This window comes from Argiope bruennichi, chromosome 1 (genome assembly GCF_947563725.1).
Source record: "Argiope bruennichi chromosome 1, qqArgBrue1.1, whole genome shotgun sequence".
NCBI lineage: Eukaryota > Metazoa > Arthropoda > Arachnida > Araneae > Araneidae > Argiope > Argiope bruennichi.
The window spans coordinates 53,483,819-53,507,122 of NC_079151.1; the positions used below are offsets into that span (position 1 = coordinate 53,483,819).

At 29.1% G+C, this 23,304-nt stretch overlaps 1 protein-coding gene across 1 annotated transcript in view; it reads right to left on the minus strand.

Annotated features, from left to right (window-relative positions):
• LOC129989126 (adenomatous polyposis coli protein-like) overlaps positions 1–23,304 on the minus strand; it is a 134,903-nt gene that overhangs the window by 24,733 nt on the left and 86,866 nt on the right. The window contains exons 5-8 of the mRNA XM_056097497.1: positions 4,170–4,269; positions 3,897–4,070; positions 1,514–1,609; positions 121–259 (exon numbers count right to left, since the gene is read on the minus strand). Coding sequence (XP_055953472.1) covers positions 121–259; positions 1,514–1,609; positions 3,897–4,070; positions 4,170–4,269 — 509 coding nt within the window. The remainder of the gene's footprint in view (positions 1–120; positions 260–1,513; positions 1,610–3,896; positions 4,071–4,169; positions 4,270–23,304) is intronic.

A 23,304-nucleotide genomic window follows, 5' to 3' on the forward strand; every position in this document is an offset into this window, starting at 1 on the left:
TACTTCCAATTAATATGAATTAAATGCAATTTTTTTAAAAAAAACTTCCTAATTAAAACTTCAGGTTTAATTCATTCTATACATAATTAGAATTTACTAATATGGCAGTTTGTAAATTACCTCGATGCATTGGCCATTCTCCTTGATAAATTGTACCTAAAGAAGGCATTCCATTTGGTTGAGGACCGCTTGCAGTTCCCATTGGTAAAGCTCCATTTTGATGGAATTCATCAACTGAAGCCGATGTATGATCTAATCCCTATAAGAAAGTAAGTACAAGCAAACATTTTTTTAAAATAATGTAACAGCTAAAGAAAAGCATGTCATAAAGCTGAGTTGCATTATTAAAATTATGCAATGAATGAATACTAAGTTAGATAGGTCTTTCATCATTATTGCAATTCCAGATTCTAAATAAAGATTGCAATCTTATGTTTTTAATATAAAGAATTTATTTTATCTTTCTATTCCTTTTACTAATATTATTATATTTCTATAATCTTCTATTAATTTGAAATATAAAGCATATTCATTCCAATTAATTCATTTATAAATTGATTTATTCAAAAATCAGATATATGGGACACATATATATGATTTTTCATGATCCCTATTCTCATATCAAAAATAATTGTCGAAAAATTTAGTTCACTGTATAAAATAAGGTGTGGTTAATTCAGGTTACTTTAAATTTGAAAGTTTCATCTACTCATAATTTTCCTTTTTTATACAATTGTATTATATTAAAATTTTCAATAGACTTTTCCTTTTATATGGTATACAAAACTTTTTGAAGTCAATTCCTTGATTAAATCTTAATTAAATTATAAATATGTAGTCACGAATTTCAAAATAGTTTCCCACAAACTTGGGGTAAGTACATATTCTCAATGCTGCTGTTCCCAGAGTTCTTAAATTTATTCTATAGATTTTAATTTTGACCCAAAAAATTTATTTAAATAGAATTGTAATATAATTTAAAAGAAAAAAACTTGGTAAAGGCTGCAAGTGCCATAATGACATATAAAGTGCATATCATCTCAAACGGAAGGCCTTTGAAATATTAATTTAAAGTACTCCATACTGCATCTCGTCATTATAATTTCCTTCATCCTGCTTACGATTTCTATTTTCTTATTATTTTTTTTATTGAAGCAACTAGATTTTTGTGCATTTATGAATTTGTATTCACATAAATCTGTATTGCGACGTTTATTTCATTTTATTTGATTTTTTTGACAAAAAATCTAAGAATCAGATGTGTTTTGAATTAGGCTGATTTCCATAGAGATGTAACACTGATAAAAGTCAATTTCCTAATAATTAAAATTTTTTATGTACTTTCAAAAACTTTGATTCGTAAATTATTTGCTTTTATTTTGTTACTAAATTTTGTTACTTACTGTCTGATTTATTACAAAATGTTGGTGTAGAAAATCAAAATTAATTAATAATGATGTATTTATGAAACATTTTAGTGATGTCCATTTGTTGAGAGATGTCTGTGACTTACTGGAGCTGAATTATGGCGTAAATCATGACACTCATGATTTCCTTCATCGTCTTCAGTAAAACCATTCATGCTGTTAGATTCTTTGTCATCATCATTCTGGGAAAAAAAAAAATCCGTTAAAGTACTGAAAAGTGTAGAAAAGACAAGTACAAAATATTTTTAAAAACACGACGAATTCAAGAATGCAGTACAATGCTATAGTCTATTTATCTAATACTCGATAAAAAAATTTCATGAAAGTTTTAGTTTTCTATCCATTTACATTTATAACTGTAGCAAAATTCCACATCTTATTTATTATTCATTTAATAATATTTATGGCCTAATTTACGAACCTCAATAATATTGATAAAATCCGTAAAGAAAAAAAAACAAAAACAAAAAAAAAATATCCTAATAAATTTGGGGGGGGGGGGATTAGAAAATATTTGCTTCGGTTTAAACGCGAAATCTAACACTTTTCATGATCTTTAGATAATAAAGATTGGTAAAAAAATTCAGAGGAGATTTCGATAATGCAAAAATAAGAAAATTGAAGAGTCGTTGTCATTTCGATCTTCTACTTTTGCTTCCTGATGTGAAAATTAAAACGACCAATCAAATTATAAACAAAACTGAAACAATAGGATAATTAACTCGGATAATAAAATAAATTAATATACTATTCGAATAAATTAATTACTCAATAATAGGATAAATTATTAGGATAATGATAGCATAATCCAAGGTAGCAACTGAATATGACATTATTCGCCTATTAGAATCTATGTTAAAATGCATTCTATATAATTGCAATTATATAGGGACTGACTTAATACTTCAAAAATTATATCTGTAATTGTTTTGTAATATTTATTACATTCACTATCTCGTAATATTATTATACCACTAGTTAGATTGAAATACCATTATACATTTAAATAAGATTCTTTAATGACAAAGGCCTGGAAAAGAAAACAGTATAAACACAATTACATGATTAAAAAATGGAAACTAACTCTTCATATTCATATAGCATTACAGTTTTTTAAAATTTTTTTAGCAACATGAATACAATTCTTTCAAATACCGGTGTCATTGCTTTAGGACGCTTTTATTTCGCAGAGTAGTAAGCAGCGAACAAGTAAAGTGTTTTTTCATAGTTTTAGAAGCATTCCCTTTTAGCATTTCTCTTCCAGTTATTCTTTTACCGACAGTACTGAACATTTTGACTAACAATTTCTTTTTGAATTGTACTATTTGGTTTTAATTCAAGACTCATGTAATTTTTCTGTCAATATAAAATAAATATGTCCTCCACCATCTTTCATATCCCACTATATTTGAAAAACATCAAAGGCAACAAGTACGTGAGCAAAAGAGAGATGGTCTTCATGTTTGAAAACAGACGGTAGAAGCAACAGTATAACGCCGTTTTTCCTTGGTAAAGTAGACGACATATTTTTAAGAAACAATTTCTAAGATACATTTTTTTTTCAATCTTATGGATATAAAATGTGCTTAAAAATCATTCTTACTCGCTGGGTACAAATCCTCTATGCAACTGTCATATTTTCCAAATAAAACGAAACTTTTTCCCACATGTAACGTGCTCAATAGAAGACAATGATCATAAATCCATTTTCTAATGCCAATATATGTTTTTTTAACATATTTGATAAAATAATATTGTGCTCACACTGTCAGAGAATTGCGTGTCTTTTTATTTAATAAATAAATTTAAAAGTCTGGGCATTTGTACGATAACTTGTTTGTGCATGAAATAAATGATTTAGATGGTCACATTTATTATAATTGATATTTCAATATTTTTGTTTAGAAATTCTGATTATACAGGAGAAGGATCCTAAAATGTTTTAAAAAATAAACTGAATCTTAAATATTTCCAATTTATCAAGCGAAGTCTCAGATCATCCATTTTTTGCCATACCTTTATTTCGCCATTAACATATCATCAAAGATTTTCAGAAACTTTTCTTAAATTGTAGAGAAATTCTGATGGATAGCTATCTATACATTTAAATAAATTGGCAAAACCGAAGAATCAGACCCCCGGCTATACCCATCGTACCGATTCTGCAAATTTCTATTTTTTGTCATTCTAAAGTCTGTCTCTGTCTGCATTTCTCTGTCTCGATTTAGAGGCACGTATAATTTAAAATTAAAAAAATTAAAATCTGCCATCGCAAATTTCATGTTATCATATCGGAACATTATTATTTTTTAAAGTCATTGTTTGTCTTAATTAATTTAAGTCATTAAGTTGATTAACATGAGTCATTTGAAATTATTATTAATCAGTTGGGGGAATAGATGGTCGCGGCTAGTATATTTTTAACATGTTACAATGAAATTCAAATAATTTTTTCTGAAATTTACTCACAGAGTTTTGTATTCGAACCATGTTGTAAGGAAGACGAGTGTAATTTTGATTTAAAAATGGCCTTCGATCTACATGGCTGTAGTGGTCATATCTTGGGCGCACATTGCTGATGAGTCGGCCATAAGACGTTCTTTCTCTGTCTCGATAATCCCGCAGATCACGGCGATAGTCATTCTAGAAAATTCCAGAAAGAATGCTCAAAATCTATACGTCACTTGCATAGGAATAATAAAGGAGATCCTGGAGAATATACAGGAGATGTGGAAACCTTACCTGATGTAAGATTCTAGATTGATAAATATTTGACGACCATTCTAAATGATTAGGAACAGAAGCTCGAGGCCTAACTTCACTAACTGGATATTCTGAGGGCCTATTGAGAAAGAAAGAAAGAAAAATTATAGGTATGTCAAGAAATTCAAATGTAGTATGTATAAGTGTACATTTAAAAAAAAAATACTTTTGGCAAGTTGGAAGGCACAGGTAGATTCCTTATCACCTATTTCCAAATTCCTTTCAATTTTTAGGCAAAAACAATGAACTATTGCATAATATTTCAATAATAAATGACATTAAATAATTACTTTATTGATATCGTATAATTCATCATTTATTGCAAAATAAATATTTTGCATGGTCTGTATTGCCACATTTAATTATTAATATTAAAATTATTTTTAATATTAATAATAAATTGATCATAATTATTTTTAAATACAAAAATATAGTCGATCATATTCAAAAGAATATAAGCACACGTAGCTTCTAGTTTTCTAAAGTCGGTCATTTTTGTAAAAAAGTTGCAAATAAATTTATTTTTATTTAATAAAGTAACATATCATTAGGTAATTGATGTATCTGACTCGTTACGTTAGAATTTAGATATTATTTCTGTAATTATAAAAACTACATATTAATTTAAAAGCTAGAAATTGTTCGGGCATTCATTTAAAAATCTCAGATTCCTTTTAAATTCTTATATGAATTTAAAAAAAATAATCTAATCTGTCATTTAATTAGAAAATTCCATCAATTTGTAGCATTATATTACATATATATAAGAAATTTGTAAACGTTTTAAAATGTTCTTCAAACAAAAGTTACTTATTTATAAATGAAATTATGATGCTAAAGGTTTACGGTTTTCTTTTAACAAAATAGAAAATTAAAAAATAAAGAATTTTTCAATATAATAAAGATAGATTTAAAAAAAAATAGCGAACAATATCAGTTGAATATAGAAAATTTAGCCATAGTGCAGCTCTTTCTCATAAACAGGCGATGTGGGCTTAACACCCGAGTTAGCTACCTCTGTTCAAATTCGCCATATTATCTCTGCGGTTTTAGCTTAGTTATATTCATGTCTAAATTTGAAGTAACACGATAGATATTTTGGAGTGAACATTGTACTTCTGAACCAGACACCTCCTCTTCAAACTTTATGCCACAGTAAAAATGCATTTGATCTGAATGGATGAAGTGCACATCAGACCCACTAACACGACAGCTCTTCGACAAAATCTAGTTTCGAACCAGGAATCCCTCGGCTCGGAGTTCAGTTATATTAATGTCTCGTTTTAAAATAAAACTATAGACCATGGTCAGATGATGAGGGCGACACCTGAGCTGGCACCCCCCCCCGCTCCAAACTTCAGTACCACACAAGAGAGAGGACGTTTAGTTCCGATTGATTGAAGTGCACCAAACCCGTTTACACGACAGTTTTTTTTTTTTTTATTGGAATCGGGTCTCGAGCATGAAACCCTTCGATTCCTAAGCCGACACCTTACCACCAGGCCACCGTGACCCTCGCCCTTCGATCCGAAGCCGAGATCTTATGATGAAGCCACCGCAGCCCATTAACCCGCAAGTTGAAAAGGTGTTATACTAGTAAGCGTAGCATATACGATGCACATCGTTGGTTGAAATGAGTCTCTAATACACCAGCCACTAATCCCAAAATCAAAATTCTGCTACCATATCATGATCCTGCAGCCAAATAATGAAGGTGCATTCGACTTTATTATTAAAGGTATTATTCGACTTTAAATAAAGAATAATGCTTCCAGACTAATTGCATAATTATTTCACAATGCAGATTTTGGTATTTTGCAGCTTTAAGTGATGCATATTATGAGGTTCGATTTTTAATAAACTATCCAATTTTGTTTCAGATATCAACATATTATATATATATATTAATTTAATATTTTTAATCAACATGTTAATGATTTGTTTTAGGTTATTTTATTTCATTTTATTACTTTGAAAAAATGCGTATATTTCTATTTATTTATTATGACAGATGCCAACGCGGTATCCACGTTTTGTATACAATATCATTTAAGTAGATGCTCTGCACTTATAAATATTATTATATATACATGAATACAATGAAACTTAAAAGAACTAGCCTAATTATAATTCATAGAATTTGTATGTTTAAAAATTGCCTAATTAGACAACTAGGTTAATAACGCATTTACAATAGACCTGCCTGCAGCCACCACACCGCCCTCCTCAGTCCAGCGGCCCTACATAACTGCTAATCAGAAATCTGGCTTCGAAGGCCATATTTTCTGACTTTAACCAGAAAAGTGAAAAAAAAAAAAAAAGTCTTAAGACTTTGGAGTTGTTTCTTTTCTTCAAGAGTTGTCACACTGTAATGCATTGAACATAAAACGACAAATAAAAAATGATCGTAATTAAAAAATAACGCCATTAAACTATAATTTCTATGGAAAATTCTTTGAAGATTACACCAGCAAATCATTTACAAATACAATAAGATGCTTTAAACTATGTCCTGGCTTTACAATGCAATGCATGAATGAAAGAATTTATGTTATTTTTAGAGGAGTTTTTTTTATACACAAACAAATAACTCGCACGAAGCCAAACGAGTGAATCATCATTCGAAAACAAGTAAATAAATCAAGAGCTGCAGAAAGAGAAACACTGACAAAAAATTTCACCCAGTCCTCGACAAACCCGGAGGTTGCTTATTTCGAACAAAACCCACTAAAACTGAGGCGAGTTGAAATATGAAGTGAGAAGAGATGGATGGGACGCGTCGTAGACGGGGGCCCGATTTGGGAGAAAGGGACAAAAAAACGAAGGGTGGGATCATAGAGGGTAAGGACATAGGGGGTGCAATCTTTCAAATCTGAGGGTGGAATATGAATCAGAAAAGGAAGTTGAAGAGCAATTAAAAATGGAACAGCTGTAAGGGGTCTGGTATGGGTAGAGAACATTATGTGCAGTCATAAATGAATGAACTATGATTTTGACATAGGGCTTGGTGAAGAAGGATTCATACTTCAATAATGAACAACGAACTGGGGTTTAAAATTTAGTCGTTCAGAGATAATGGATGAAACAAGACTAAGTTCTGAAAAAAAAGTTTATTATAATCTATATTTATTAAAAGTTTATTACAATTACTATCTATATAAAACAATTAGCAAAATATAAAAAACCAATCTCCCATCCCCAAATATCGATCGGATTTTGTCAATTTTCATTTCATACGAAAGCTTATAGCCACTACAGGAGAAAAAATATGACAGAGCCCTCTCCACCCAACCATTGTATCAACTTCGCAACTTTTATGTGAAATGAAAGGTCAAAATCCCTAAATATGTCATAACAGTCATCTTGCCTCTATTACTTCTGCGTTTATAAGAAAAATTTCAAAGCCACAATTTCACTACACATTCTATATGGGAGGGGGAGACATGGAAGAATTACGCAACTTTAACCACTTCCTGATCTCGCCACTGTTTATTTTATTTAAAAATTCATTAATTCGTAAAAATTCATGATGTGACAATGGTCGCCTACTTCTCTTCGCCCTCCATTTTCAAGTGAAACTGCAAATTAAAACCTTAACAAAACTTCCAACTTCAATAATTGGTCCGATTTCGACATTAGTTTGAATAACTTATAAATAAATAAAATTATAAATTCAAAAAACGAAAACATTTTTATGTTTACAAATATATTACTTATACATTCTTATTAAATTAATGAGAAAATATGACTGATAAAAAACTTAGCCCCCATCAAAAAAAAAAAAATCCAAAGAAAAGAATCTAACAATATTGAATTAAAAGAATGTATTTCAACATAGTAATGAAATGAACTTGATAAAACATTTTTTCAAGCTTGCTTATGAAATGAACTTAAGATAGATTCAAATTTCCGTCATGGATGGATATTTCTTACATTCATTATTCAGCTGAATGTTTAAATAAACATGTTTGAATAAATTAGATGTATATACAAAAAATCTATTTCTCAGGAATATGTATGTGCCCATGAACTTCTCAAACATTATCCAAACGTAATATCAGACTTTTTTCCGTCCAATCGGATGAAATGATTTGAATATCGTGTTTTATGACGGCATGAAATAAATGGAAGTTTAAATCAATGACGTGCAGCCAGCCAGAAAATTTTCTTTTTCAAATATTTGTTTCTGAGCAATATCGGTAAAACCACATGCATCGGCACCGAACAGAGATAAACCAAGCGTCTATTTTATTTCGTGCAGCAGTAAATTTACTTTTTATAAAAAAAAACTATCGCAAAGCAAGACGAAAAATTTCCTCTCACAAAAATGTTTTATGTAGGGATATATTTACCTAAAAAATGCGAATTTATTATGCCCAACTTGCTGATAAAAAATTCCAGACAGAATATTCTAAAGATAAAAAGAAGGCAATTTTGTAGAATATACTTTTGTCGAAATTCGATTTGAGGATTAAAATACACATTTCGATGCAATATGCAACAAATATTATATTATTTATCATATTTTCATAAACAAATGAGTGAAGTTTTATAGAATGCATAGTAGTTTCATTAGAAGATCAAAATAGACATTTCGATACAGGATTTTCAAATAAAGTTGCAAATTTTATTAGATTTTGATAAAGAATTCATGAGAGAAGATTTCAAACCGAAAAGGAGCAGAATTTTGCATACATAAAAATTTGATTAGAGAATTAAGAACTTCATTCTGTTGCAGCATTCATTAAATGTCGAATTTTATAAAAAGCTAATTTTATAATAATATAATACAGTCATTAACGACAAGAATATTAACATTGAAGAGCGTTAAAAAATGAACATTCAAGCTGGTAAAATGATATTTAATGAAAACGGATTAACCCTTTCGCCTTCCTCGCCCGCCGCGAAAATTTCTGTTTTTCCTCGGTTTTTCGCCGCATTAGAACAAACAAAATAAAAACTCAAACAAGTAAACATTTACAAAGCCTTTTAAAGGTTTAAAAGTTTTAAAATATAGAAGAACACTACATGCAACCCAGCAGAAGTTTCACTTGAACGCGCTAGACGCGTTACGGACGTCGAAGATGTTAATAACAAAAACAAAGCAAAAGAAAAATGCTCCTTTTTTACAAAGCAAAGGAAAATTCGTTTTTTTTTTTTTTTTTTTTTTTTTTTTCCACAAAGCAAAGGGAAAATGTATATACTCTATCATTTTTTTAATAATTCTCTTTTCAAATTATTAAATTCAAAAGCAGTGTCCATACAAGAATATCTGAAATTTGAAAAATTATATTCTTTTAAATAGTTGAATGAATAGCTAATGAACTGGGAAAAAAAATGCTAAAACATGTTTTGAATAAATAAAGAGTACCTTTGGTTCAAATCTTATATAATAGTTCTCAGTGCCATTTTATGGAACCCATCTTACATTGGAATTAAAAAAATAATCATAATTATAGAATGTTATGCATGGAAAGAATTTAAAAGCAAAAATCCAACTTGAATTTTAGCCATGATTATGTATCACTGAAATATATAATGGCATACATGAATTTATAGTAATAATCTTCAGCTAAAAGTATTCATTCGCAACATAATTCACTTCCACTTTTATAAATATTAATACAGGCATGAGTGCAAACTAATTTGAAAAATATCAAATAAATTTTCTTCTATTTGGAATTGCAACATTAAACAATCTTGTACCAAAAAACGAAATCCATTAAAGAAGACACAATTATCTTTCTCACAACAAACATCTTTTTTTTTCAAGCGATTCTAATTCTAGATATTTTAATGGTACGATCATAAATTAAAGAAAATGGAGACCAAACCATTACAAAATATTTTTTTCGTATCTCTAAATGCAGTATTTTTTCCTTTCAACAAAAATTAACATTCTGCAAGAAAAGTTTCACGATCATCGTTAATTCATCTTTTTCAACAAAATTTTTAGATGCAAACTATCAGAAGACAACTGTTAATGAACATCAATGTAATGACTAGCTCTTTCGTGAAATTTTTTTTTATATATAGAAAGTCATATATAAATAACTAAATAACAAAAATTAAAGAATTAAAGTGTTATAAATTAAAGAACATATTGCTATAATTAACACATTGAAACATATTGCTAAATCTTTTTAGGCTCATTTATTCCAGTTGGATATTTATGCCAACAAATTTCTTTTTTCATAATGGTAATCTAATCACAGTGATCAGAATTAAAAACAACATTAACATTTTTTAAGTCAATCAAAAAAATGAATAAAGAAATTTTACCTTTATAACATATAACTAGACGAATAATCAGAGTTGCGTCAAAGTTTAAAAATAATCCGAAAGAAAATTTGTCATCAATTTTCCTTCTTATCAATTATTATTTTTTAATTATAATGTTTACAAGTTATCATTTGTTACCATTTCTTTTTTAAATCGTCTGTTATAGTTCGCATATAATAATATATGACGAATATAAATGACTAAATAAATCGAAAGTTTTACATGAAATTTTTTTATTAAAATGTTACCCCAATGGTTTGCAAATTTTCTTTATAATAATACGCGCCATTGCGATCCATTTTAGTTTGAACTCTGAAATTTGCAAAAAAATCCCCCCCCCCTTTTTTTAAATAAGGGTTATTTATAAAATTTATTCCACATAATGAATTCATTCAAGAGAATGATGTATTCCTTCATTTTCTTATTTATACAAAAGAAACAATAATAATAATAATAATAATAAAACTAGAAGAAATAATGAAAAACACCCAACTTTTCTGCAAAAATATAATAAAAAAGACTAAAATATGCACTGAATTTACTACAAGGACAAATGATAAAGAAGCCCCATATTTATATCACGTTCATTTAACATCTTATTCCAGATGGTTTATTTTTTACAACAGGCATTACCTTATCAATAAATAATATATATCGCATTCTTCTTTGTAATTCTGTATCTAAAAAAATATAGTTATTCTAGACGATTCTATTGTCTTCCAGCTTTAAGATGCCATCTAGCTTAAACAGATAATTTCGATCGAAATTTACTGCAGTGATTTTCTTCTTTCTGCAAATCGAAATAAATTTTCCCCTAGTCGCCGTCATCGGCTGATTGATTGACGGTTATTTTATCGATCGAACGCAGGCATCTGTGACAATGGATAGAAGAAAGTATCCATTTCCACCACAATTGTATCAAAAAACCATTTTTCAAATCGCATTCTTTTACAGTGGGAAAAATGCGATTATTGTAAATAGTATCTCTGCGCGAGCATTTCTTTCACTCGTTAACGAGGAGAAAGATTTACAAGATGGCAGACACTAAAAGAAGAAAAAAAGGCACCATTTTTTCCACTGCGAAATTTTGACAGCCTTCACGCGGAACAGGTACCGTGAAGGAGAGCCCAGGAGCAAATAAAAAGATGGCACAAACATCGAAAATAGCCTCAACAAGGTCGTAACACAGTTCAGAGGGTTGAATGGCTGTGGGAAGAAAAGGTAAAGAAAAACCATCGCTGCAAGAAATAAAAACTTTTGTCCTACAAGTAGAGCCGGCCTTCTCTATGATTGCCCGGGTGTAAAAAAGTATTTGGGGCCCTAAATTTTTTTGAAAAGAAAGAAAAAAAATATGAACACATATAACTACTGCATGTTCATTTAATGCGTTATTTTGTTTTTGCTATTAAATACTTCGGGAAAATTAAAATTTTTTGCCATTTCTTTTTCGATGCTTAGTATTATAACAAGTGGATTTAAGCTTATGCTCATATGTTTGACCAAAGACAATTCTTTATTAATTTTAATTTGCTGAAAGAGTACTGAGCATTTATTACAGTAACTGGCAATGTAAAGAAAAGTTTTAACACAGTTAATATATTTAGAAATAAATTCTTATAATTATTAATCAGTATATATTGCAATATGGAGCATTATTTACATCCCTTTTATTCAAAATCAAATCACGTAACAACACAATTATTTGCATTAGGTTTTTATACACATTACAAAGTTTTTGGAACATTTTTCTAATGTTTTTATATCAATGATTAATTTGAAAACTTTTAAAACTATCTTCTATCTGTACAATAACACTATCAGTTACAGAGTTAAAAAAGAACATCTAAATTCCTCATCCAAGTTTTCTATAATTTCATCTTCCGTTGTTAAGAAATAAAATTTTTCTCTTTTTCGAATTCGTTTTTCAGGAAAATGTTCTGAAGGATTCAAATTACATGCTTTCACTTCGTCTAAAAATAAGTTAAATTTTGTTCTTAAATTTTGGATTTCAGTTTTAATTTCATTGACTAAATTAAAAGCCCAGTCGAGAACAATATTTTATACTTGAAATAGTTATTGATAGTGCTAATTTTGGACAAATTTTAAACCATACTATTAAACATAAAATAAAAGTCATTTCTTGTATTGAATCTAATAGACTTTTAGCTTCGAATACCGCTGTATTATTTAAATTTGCATCAATAAATTCTTCTGGGGGAATACAAATTTGTTCAAACTGTATATACACTGCTTTAACTGTGTCTATTTTGGCTTCCTAACGAGTGCCGCATTATGGTTTAAGAGAAATGTTTAAATGCTTTTGTAAAATTTCCCATTTGTATAAGCAGAAAATAAGCAATATAAGCGTTGTAATATCAAAAAAAAAAAAAAAAAATTACAATATACACTGCTGGAAGCGTCATTTCAAATTTACAAATTAAAAGAGTGTCATAGGTTAGACACATAAATTGTACGAGAGTTTAGAGCCATTATTCTAGACTGTACACCTTTATATTACCCTTTCATGTTGCTACTGTTGTCGTATGCCTGTCCACTACAATCCATAATATCTAAATCACGCTCACTTAATATTTCCAATAAAGCTTTTGCCAGTCTTCCTACAGCCACACCAACTATTTCAATAAATCCTAGAAATGACTCATTTATACTTTTGTCTTCAAATTCACACACCTAATAAAAGACTGAATTTGTTTTTTATGGGAAATATCAGAAGTAGAATCCATTTGGATATTGTAATACATAACTGCTTTTGTATCATCTACAATTTTATTAAGAGCTTCATTTCCTAACGCAGGAATAATTTGTTCTTGTGATGTATGTGCTAAATCATGCACAATTTTTATTCTGTTTATATGTTCCATGAGCACCGAGTCGTATTTACTTAATAATTCGATTAAACTTAAGAAATTTCTATTCTTAGGCGTTCCTATTATTTCATGGTTTCCTAGAAGTGGATGATTATTACATGCTAAAAATAGAATCACATCTACAATTCTTTAAAATAGTAATTTAAGTCATTCCGTTTCCTTATTTATATTGACTTGTTTTATCATAATCGAACATAAATTTAGTCGTTTCAGTAATTTTTCCTAAGCAATAAATGAATGACAAATAGAAAGCTCATGATCTTGAATTACAGTTGATAACTTTCACCAGTTTTTATAGACTCCTATAAATCGTGTAGATTTTTTTATTTCTTCTGGAAAATAATGTAGAGCAAAAACAAAATACCGAGTCTTGCGTTTTTGAATATATCAACCAGCTGCGAAGCTGCATTTCACCATTTTGCATTTTTTTTTTTTTTAAGTAGTAAGAAGTGAAAAATGATCTACCTGCAGGATTCTTTGCAAATATTCGTGCTGTACAAATCTGTTCTTAACACAAAACTTTTTAAACGTATCAGTTATAATGCTAGGTCATAAATTTGAATCGCTTATGTACACTTGATCACATTTGTTATTGTCATTTTCGTCGTTATTTTCTGATTCAGCCATATTTGTAAAAACATTAGGTTCTTCAAAGATTTTCACAACTTCTACACTTCCATTGCAAGATAATCTAGTTTGTGCGGAACCTTTTTCGCCATTTGACGCTTGAATAGTAACTTCTGAAGTTGAAGCAATGTATAATATGTTGCACACTTGCATTAAAACTGTAATATATCTGTAAATTTCGTACAAAACCCATCGATTGTTCCAGGTAAATTTCTTCCTCTCTTCTTTCCATCCCGCTATTACTGTTCAGAACATTACTATAGTAGTTGATCATGTTGGGGGCCCCTCAATCGCGGGGCCTGGTGCATAGTATCTGCCGAACCCATTCAAAAAGATCCATTTCAGAAAATATTGATTAGGAAGGGAAAAAAATAAAATAAAGGAAAGAAATTCCACGTGAGATACATTCCATTTTATTTTTTAGACACTCACTTAGCTAAATTTTTGTTAAATAATTGATTTCATTAATCGTTCCGGTAAAAAACTCTTATACGAACTCTTTTTTTTTACATTGAAAGAGTTAGATATTTTTGGATAGATCAGAGCTAAAACTCGTAAATCCAGAATAATACTAAAAATGTAAAAGTCTATTTTAAATGTTATGAAACAATTTTATAAATTTTAAATACATAAACAATCTGCTTATTCCATATGCCGATCAAAATATTTATATCTTTAATATTATAATTAGAACAGCGCAACATCAGTAATGAGTGTATTTTTGAGTGATGGATTTACCTCGAAAAATCCATCACTGTAATAAAACAATGAAGAGAAAAACAGACATTCCTATAATTAAAGTTTAACCTCATCAGTCACAAATACCAAGAAATTTGAAAAACGATTTATGTAAATTCGTAGATATAAAAAGCTTTAATAACTTATATAACCAATTCTAATAGCATGTTACTATGTAGAGAAGGGTTTCTCTAAACAACATAGCTATTGCCACCGATAAACTGGAGTCTGAAAAGATTTTATTATTTTTACTGATATTTTCTTTCATATAACTTTCGACAATTTTTTGAAACCCAGAATATGCTTTATAAATGGTGCATTTATTAAAATTGTTACGCAAAAAACGAGATTTAACTTTCAGGATACGTGGCCGCTTATAATACTATTTCTTCTACGGTTAATGAGGATAAGATATCAAATTATATTCCAAACATTTTGAAATAATGTTAATATACCGTTAAAATAATTTCATTCAAATGTGCTATATCTTGTTCTTCTTATTTCTAAATTCATCTTAACAATTATGAATTATTATTATTATTATTTTTATTTTGCAGAAAGCAGATAATTTTATCATCAGTTTCTATACAAAAAAAATATTTTGAAATTATACTAATTGGGTTTTTAGCCATTATTAATAATAAACAAAATTACGTAAATAAGACGAAGATGAATTATCTTGATTTCTTTTTTTTAAAAATGGCATAACACATTTCTTAAGTCAAAATGTTATCAACCAAACAACAAAGTTGCATGAGAGAATATCGACCTCTCTATCAGCTAACAAAACGAGATAGAAATGTGAAAAAATAACATGAAATAATTTTTATTTAATAACTGTCAATCACCGATTGGAATTTAATAATTATCGAAGCAATTATCCCTTATGGGAAATTTTAATTATATATATATATATATATATATATATATATACACACACACAATGCATACTGAAAAAAAAAACTGTATTATTTGAAGCAATCCATCTTTCATGAGACAATTATTTCCGGGTGGTTGTACAGGAAAAAGCATTTTTCTCCAAAGCAATTCGCCTTTTGCCTAAAAGCTATATACCAAATACAAAAGCAAATGGGCATTAAGTAATTGTGGCCAGTGATGTGTTTAACCTGCTTTCTTTTATCGGAAAATAACATAAATCATCCCCTTTCTTCGGTCAGAATGCGAATTATTTTTAGTAGCAGCAAGTGGTTTTCATACTTTTTTTGAATCACAGGAACAAAATATCAAAAACTAATTATCGATATTAAGCAATAGTAGGGGGAAGGTTAATTAGTTATATATTAACGTCCCGTTTTAAAGCAACGCTAGGGCTATTTTGATTAGGGGGAAGGAATATTTAGCAAATGAAATTCAATAAAGGTTTCAATGCCTTAAACTAAATCCATTAGATACATATCTTGGGAAAAACATTTAATGTCAAGAGCTATTATACAGTTCTATATATTTAAAAAAAATCAAGGAAATCAAAGAACCCGCCCCTCAATCCTGGCAATTGATCCGAAATTATCAATTTTTGTTTCATATGGAAGCTCATGACCTATAGATATGCCATCAATGGTCATCTGTCCACCTTTCATTTTTGAGAGAAATTTCAAAAACTTTACTTTAGTGTGCATTTTCTATGGAGAAAAGAGAAAAACATGATAGAAATTCCCCAATCCCAATGTGTTTTATTCAAATTTTGCAATTTTTTAAATTTAATATGAAAATTTATGACCATCAGATTTATCATTAATATTTGCCAGTCCCCTACCACAACCCCTTTTTGAGAAATATCACAAAATAAAACTTTTATAAGCCTCGAATCTCAGTAATTATTCGCCATTTAATTCCAACACTGAATATAGCCCCGATTGGTTAGAATATGTTTATTATTCAACTAGAATTTAAAATAAAACTTTCATTTGATGCGATAAGATGTAGTATAAAAAGGTTGAAATGACATTACTAAATTAATGCTATTAATATTTTTTAGGTGAACAGCTGATTGCTGGAGGTTGCAAATTTTAATTCATTCATCATTTCAATTTCATTTACAGAGAACTTCAAGAAATCCGAGATTTTCACTATACATAGGCTCTGTTATAAATACTGCCATAACAATATATACTACTATGCAAAATTTGTAGTCAATTATTTTTATGAAGTTATAAATTCAAATCAATAATGATTGAAGAATTGGAAGTTAAATGTCCTTGTCCCACATCTGCTGTTTTCACAGCAAGCAGAATTCAATATTTCATTCGAAGGATATAAAACTCACAAAAACACAATCAATACTTAATGACACTGACAATCATCGTTCCGGTTACGTCAAATGAAATTGTGATTTGCATAATGCAATCAATGAAAGAAAAAAAAAAGAGTTTAACACTCCAACAAAAGTATGACGAAACCGAGACTGCATTTCAACAGACAAAGTTAGATACGATAGTGGGAAAGTTCTAAAACAATTCTTACAACAATGGCGCAAAATGTTCCTTTTTCTTCTTTTTCTATTTATTTTTTCAAAATGTAAATTTAGGAGTTTTGTTCCTTTTTGTATACGTATACCTAATTAACAAAATTTTTCACGTCCTTACATCTAAACTGAAGAGCCATATGAGTTTGAGTGAACCAGTTCATAACCGAAAAGCAGTTACCCCTACTATAATTTATATATTATAGCAGCCTTCGGTCACCAACTTTTCGCTTTGTGTATATTAATAATATTAATATTAATTAAGTAATGTCAATCCAGTTTGATATACTATGTTTGAACATACTGAAAGAGGGCTTTATATTAAATTATTTATGAAATATAAACTTAGAAAATTCTGATAAATTATATACGCTTACAAAATGTCGAAATTAATTGGCGAAGTAGATTCGGTTGTTGAGACTAGAAGTATAAAAGTATTATTTCGCTATATCTACTAGTCGTTCTCAAATGATCATAGATAACGAACGTATCTAGAAGTTATGAACTTTCACACGCAAAATATAAATGGATGAAATCGGTACGAATGGAAGAACCCAATAACAGTTTTAGATAATAATCATTATTAGTAACAAATATATCATATTGTAATTAATTTCAGTTGTAATATCTGATATATATGAGTAGATTCTTAACAATAAAAGAAAAATAAATTTATCTACAGTAATTTCTCTGCAACAGTGGGTAATAAATTCGAAAAAATTTCCACGTTTATTAAAAAAACATAATTTGCTGGGATTTAAAATACAAGATAAGAATGAGATAAAATATAATATTATAGAAAGAAATTAACAATACAAAATCAGCATATTATTAAGGAATTAAAATTGGCTTTGAAACTGAAGAGAAAATATTCCAACAATATCACATCCTGCCCAAGAGTCTAACAAAAAATAAAACAAGTCACTGACAGGATTACAGTCAAAACAATTCAAAGAAGACAAATGGCATCTCTACTCTGTAACAATTGCAGGCCGAAAACCCCAACCGCATTCCATTAAAGAAACCTTACGGTATCTCAGGGATCTGTTCTGGCCGGTTTGATCCTCTCGCACCCACTATTCTACACAACTAATTAAAACCTTCACCGGGGAGACACAAGGCGGAAACCATTAGCATAATGACCCAGCACAACGCAGACTGGTTCATTAATGCAATTTCAGCACGCGATCTGCGAATCGTTTGCCACTTGGCAGCAAACGAACTGTTGCCAGAGGCAGAAGATGAAATGATCGCCTCGAGCGGGAATCGAAAGCAAATTCTTTTTAAAATTCACTATTATGTTCAATGATTAGATAAGTCTTTAAAAGCATTTATTCATTAATTTAAGGAATGTCAACATCTACATTATCACCACAGATGGTTGATTATTCAGTTTTTCGCATTTGGTAACGTTGATTAATTAGACGGAAACCTTATTATGGCTGAGAGAGGGAGTTTTGGTGTTTTAACATTAGTGAGAGCTTTTTACTTAACAGCACAAACAAAAATGATAATTTTTTTTTAATCCCTAAGTGCAGAAATGAGCGAATTAAAGAAACTTGTGGTGAACGACTTGCGGTGAAACCAAGCCTCATTTTTAATAATAGAAGCAAAAAGATAATAAACATAAAATCAGACATTATAGGTAATTTTCTTTTTAAAAGATTTGACATTCTAAAAGAGATTAAAAATTCCATGGAAATTTGAATTCTTAATGGCACAAATAAGGTTGTTAAAATAAGATATGTTTCATCAGATTTGTAAGGGACTAAATTAAAACTTAAGAACTGTTATTTTAAAAATGATGAAATCTCCTATAATGTCTAAATATAAACAACAGAAATTTTCAAATATCAAGCAGTTTTAATTCAATTTATCGGTTACATTACATAATGAGTATCAAAAGATTACTTATTTTTTAAGTGATTTAAAAGTAATATAATTACTTTTTAAATCACTTAAAAAATATAGCCGATGGAAACATAAACCATGGAAAAAATGACACTAAAAGTACACTGATTAAGACATCATTTTAAAATTAAAAGTATAATGTTATTTTCTTCTGCATGTTAAAATTTTTATCTTTTGTATCATTATTAATATTCCAAACTTTTTGAACATTACCTTAAACCAAAAAAAGTTGAAGTAAACAAATAATTTAGAAATTTATATTCGTTAAAAAGCAATGAAGTACTAATTTTTTAACACTAATAAAATTTTCTAAATAAAGAGTTATTATTTATTATGACAATTTTTTTTAATTTTATCTTTTTTGAATTTAACTTAAGGCACTAAATAATAGCCCTTCTAAAAACGAAACATTTTCAGTCATCCAAATTGTAGTAGTTAGTTACTTAGATATCATCAACATAAATAAAAGTCATGATGGCTATGTATGCATATATGCATACATGTCCCACATCTCCACTGAAACCGTCGGTTTCAATCAAACTTTATACATTTATTCTTTAGGGGCAAGAGAAAGAATATCAACAACTTTTCAAAGTGCAAAAATTAATTAAATATTCAATTAATGAGAAATTAAATGGAAATTTGCCATTTTTTTTTTCTGCAGCAACTGTGGAACAAATTGTTTTACATAAATATGTTAATATCACCTTAAAATTTAAAATCATCTTTTAAGTGATATCAAATTTCTTTTTCTTCAGTTTTTAATCTTTTAGAATTTAACGCAAACGATATTAAAATACAATAACAGTAAAACTGTGATCTATTCTACTACTATGTTTTGAAATTTGTTTCAGAACTTTTGGAATTTTACTGATTTAAAGTAGTTACTGAATGAACTGATATACCTTCATTTTCAAACAATTACAAGTGACTAAGGTTTAAGGACAGTACATTAAATGATATAGTATGGTATAATAAAAGAATTGTGTACATTATAATTAAATTAGTTTTTAGATTAAAAATATTATTGATGAAAGTATTTAAATCTCGAACAACACTAGATATATCAACTTAAAATGTATAAAGGTTTGGGAATTCTGTAAAGGACATCTTAATTTAAGAGCTTTTAGGTCTTAATACTGACACGAAGTGAGCTAAAAAGCTGAAAGAAAAGTTATTTAGAAAAAGACGACATTACAGAGAGCATAATTTTACATAGGTTTCACAAGTGCAATCACAGTATGAGTATAGACAAATAAAATGGCAATGAAACAAAAACCAATGCAACAGGGAAAAAAAAAAAAAAAATTGCACACAACAATCAGTCGCTAATAAAAGAAATGCTGGATGGTTTCCACTTTTCTGAGTGCTTATTCAGGCAAGAGACAAATTGTACCTTTCTGCGCTAACCTGTTTACCGGTTCCGAGTAAAAACTTCCCAAGATTATTGCAAGCAATGCATGTTTTTGAAGCACCTAGAAAGCTACTAGGGACGAAAATTGTAAAAATTCTTAATACACTAGAAGAACAATGCCATAAATGGCAACGGAACTTCCAATCTTCCATATAACTATAAGAGAGAAGTTTATGAAAGTTAGAAAAAGAAGCCGATAACTTTATAGCTAATTGATCTATTGATGAATTTCATATTTTCTATCGATACCCGATATGAAATTTATTCTATCGAGATGAATTTCATATCGAGTATGTTGAGTCTGGGAGTAGAGTATTTCCTCCCCCCCCCCCTTCTTTTGGTCAAAGTACGGCAATTTATTTATTATATTCTCATAAGGAAAAAATATTGTAATTGACAAAAAAAAAAAATTACTTCGAGATTGATGATTTTTTAAACCTTACTAAATATGGAAAAAAAAGAATGTCTAACGATGGATGCTCCATAAATACGAGAATTAAAAAATTGTAGAGAACTAGAAAGATGAAATTTGGACAAATGCTTCTTACACCAAAATAGTAAATTTCCATCAAATTTCAGAATGAAATTCGTTAATGGAAAATTTAAATACGAGAATTAAAAATTAATTAATTAATTAAATACTAGAATTAAAAAAAAGTAGGGAACTAGAAAGATGAAATTTGGACAAATGCTTCTTACACCAAAATAGTAAATTTCCACCAAATTTCAGAACGAAATTCGTTAATGGAAAATTTGTTTGCCTGTCATTCCGCGTATATTCTAGTATGATAACTAAAAAAATAAATAAATAAAGACATAGCTTAATGAAATTTGTCATCTAGTTTTATTATCAGAATAGTAGACGTAAATCAAGTGTTAAAAGTGTGACTGTCGCTCTGCCTGTTCGAGAGTATGTGAATGTGATCAATTCAAAAACGCAATAAACCAAGTAAATGAAATTTACTATGAGGTTTCGATATCAAAAACTGTAAAGTGTTATCAAATTTTGTCCTTACTCGGATAAAAAGAAAAGGTCCCAAATTATGTTTGATTGTCTCCACTATATTAAGAAGGTTTAAAAATAGCTCATCAGATTGTTTACGCGTACAAAAAAGTTTAGAAAACAGCCTCAACGTTTTTTAAACTAAATTAATGGAACAAATGCATTGAACTACTGAATTGAAGGAATTGACTGGAGGCATTGTTAAAAATGAACTGTAATATCCTTCTAAGTACTTGCATAACGGTGAATGTTTGTTCGCATATTCTTTTAACACAAACCTACACACCCCCTTCCCCTCACATATAGATCAGATTTGGCACACAGGTGTTTCAAGAAATGATGAAGGCCACATTCAACTATCCAATAGTTAACTAAAGTATAAATTAATTAAAATTAAGCAAATATCTAATGTTTTTCAGCGATACCTTCCAAAAATATTATTTCACAAAAATGGTTTTTACTCATCTTAAAACTTAAAAAAAATAACATTTTTAATTATCTGAATTCCTTTTTCATATAATTTCTTCCTCTAGTTTTCATTAATATTCAAAAGCTGAATTTAATACACTATCTGCCACACAATTTTTAATGTTACGGTGAAATTCAGACTAATTGCATTTCATTCAGCCGTGAGCGTTTTCCAAATGTTAGAATTAAGATTTTTTTTTTTTTTTTTTTTTTGCTTTATTTGAACATTAATTCTGAAGCAGAATCTTTTTTTTTTCGTAGAATAGACAATTTTTTAAAAAAAATTAGCAAGCGCAATAATTTGTGGTAGTTTGATTCAATTAAATTCATATTTTTCAATCTAATCAAATAGTATCACATTACAAATTAATAGTTTGCAATGAGGAAAGACAATAATAATACAAGTCAGTCGCCAAAGACAGCTAGTAAACATTTAAAATACACAATAATCATTAGTGCAAAGGCTATCAACGTCTATGAGTTCTGAGACATGTATAAAATATTTTACAGAAATAAAAAATTAAAATCAACGAAAACGGTCAGTTTTCCATAATTATATAAAAAATAAATAATGCTTGATATCCAGTGCTATTCTTTTACTCATTTAATATGGCGTAGCACTTTTATGAGGATTGGAATAAAAGTTTCATTTAGTATAAAATCATAAAAAAATTATAATATTTAGAAATATAATATTATTTTTAAGCAACCAAAGTTTGAGGGAGAATATTATTTGTACAATTGTAAGTGTAAGATAGGAAACAATAATAAAAAAAAGCCGCTTATAGGCGAAAATAGATACATCTTATTCTTCAGAAGCACAAAGTCAGCGTTAATTGACGACGTCTATTGTTTCTTCCGCTGTTGGAGTCATTAACTGCATGCAACATCGTGCAAGACGATTAACGCGATGGAGCTCGCGTCCGAGCACAGACAAAAAAAAGGAAAGAAAAGAAACACATTGAATTTTGAAAAGACAAATGATCGAATTAAGGTATCAAACAAACAGTGAGGACATAATTTATTAATTTTTAATAGCCGGGACTATTTTTAAACGACTTTGAAACAAGCGCAAAGTGTGATTTGACCTTCTTTTCGGTCTTTCGTCTTGAAAGGGTTCTTCACCTCTTGGCACAACTCCACTGAAAGAAGCCTTCTCTGAGACTCCTTCAGGAATTCGAGTTTTCTCTGCACTGCCGGCATGTTTTCCTCGCATACATTTGAATTTCAAACACTTCTCTTTCTTTCTATTCAGAAAAAGGATGTGTTTCTAGTCACGTATTCATATGAACCAGTGATTT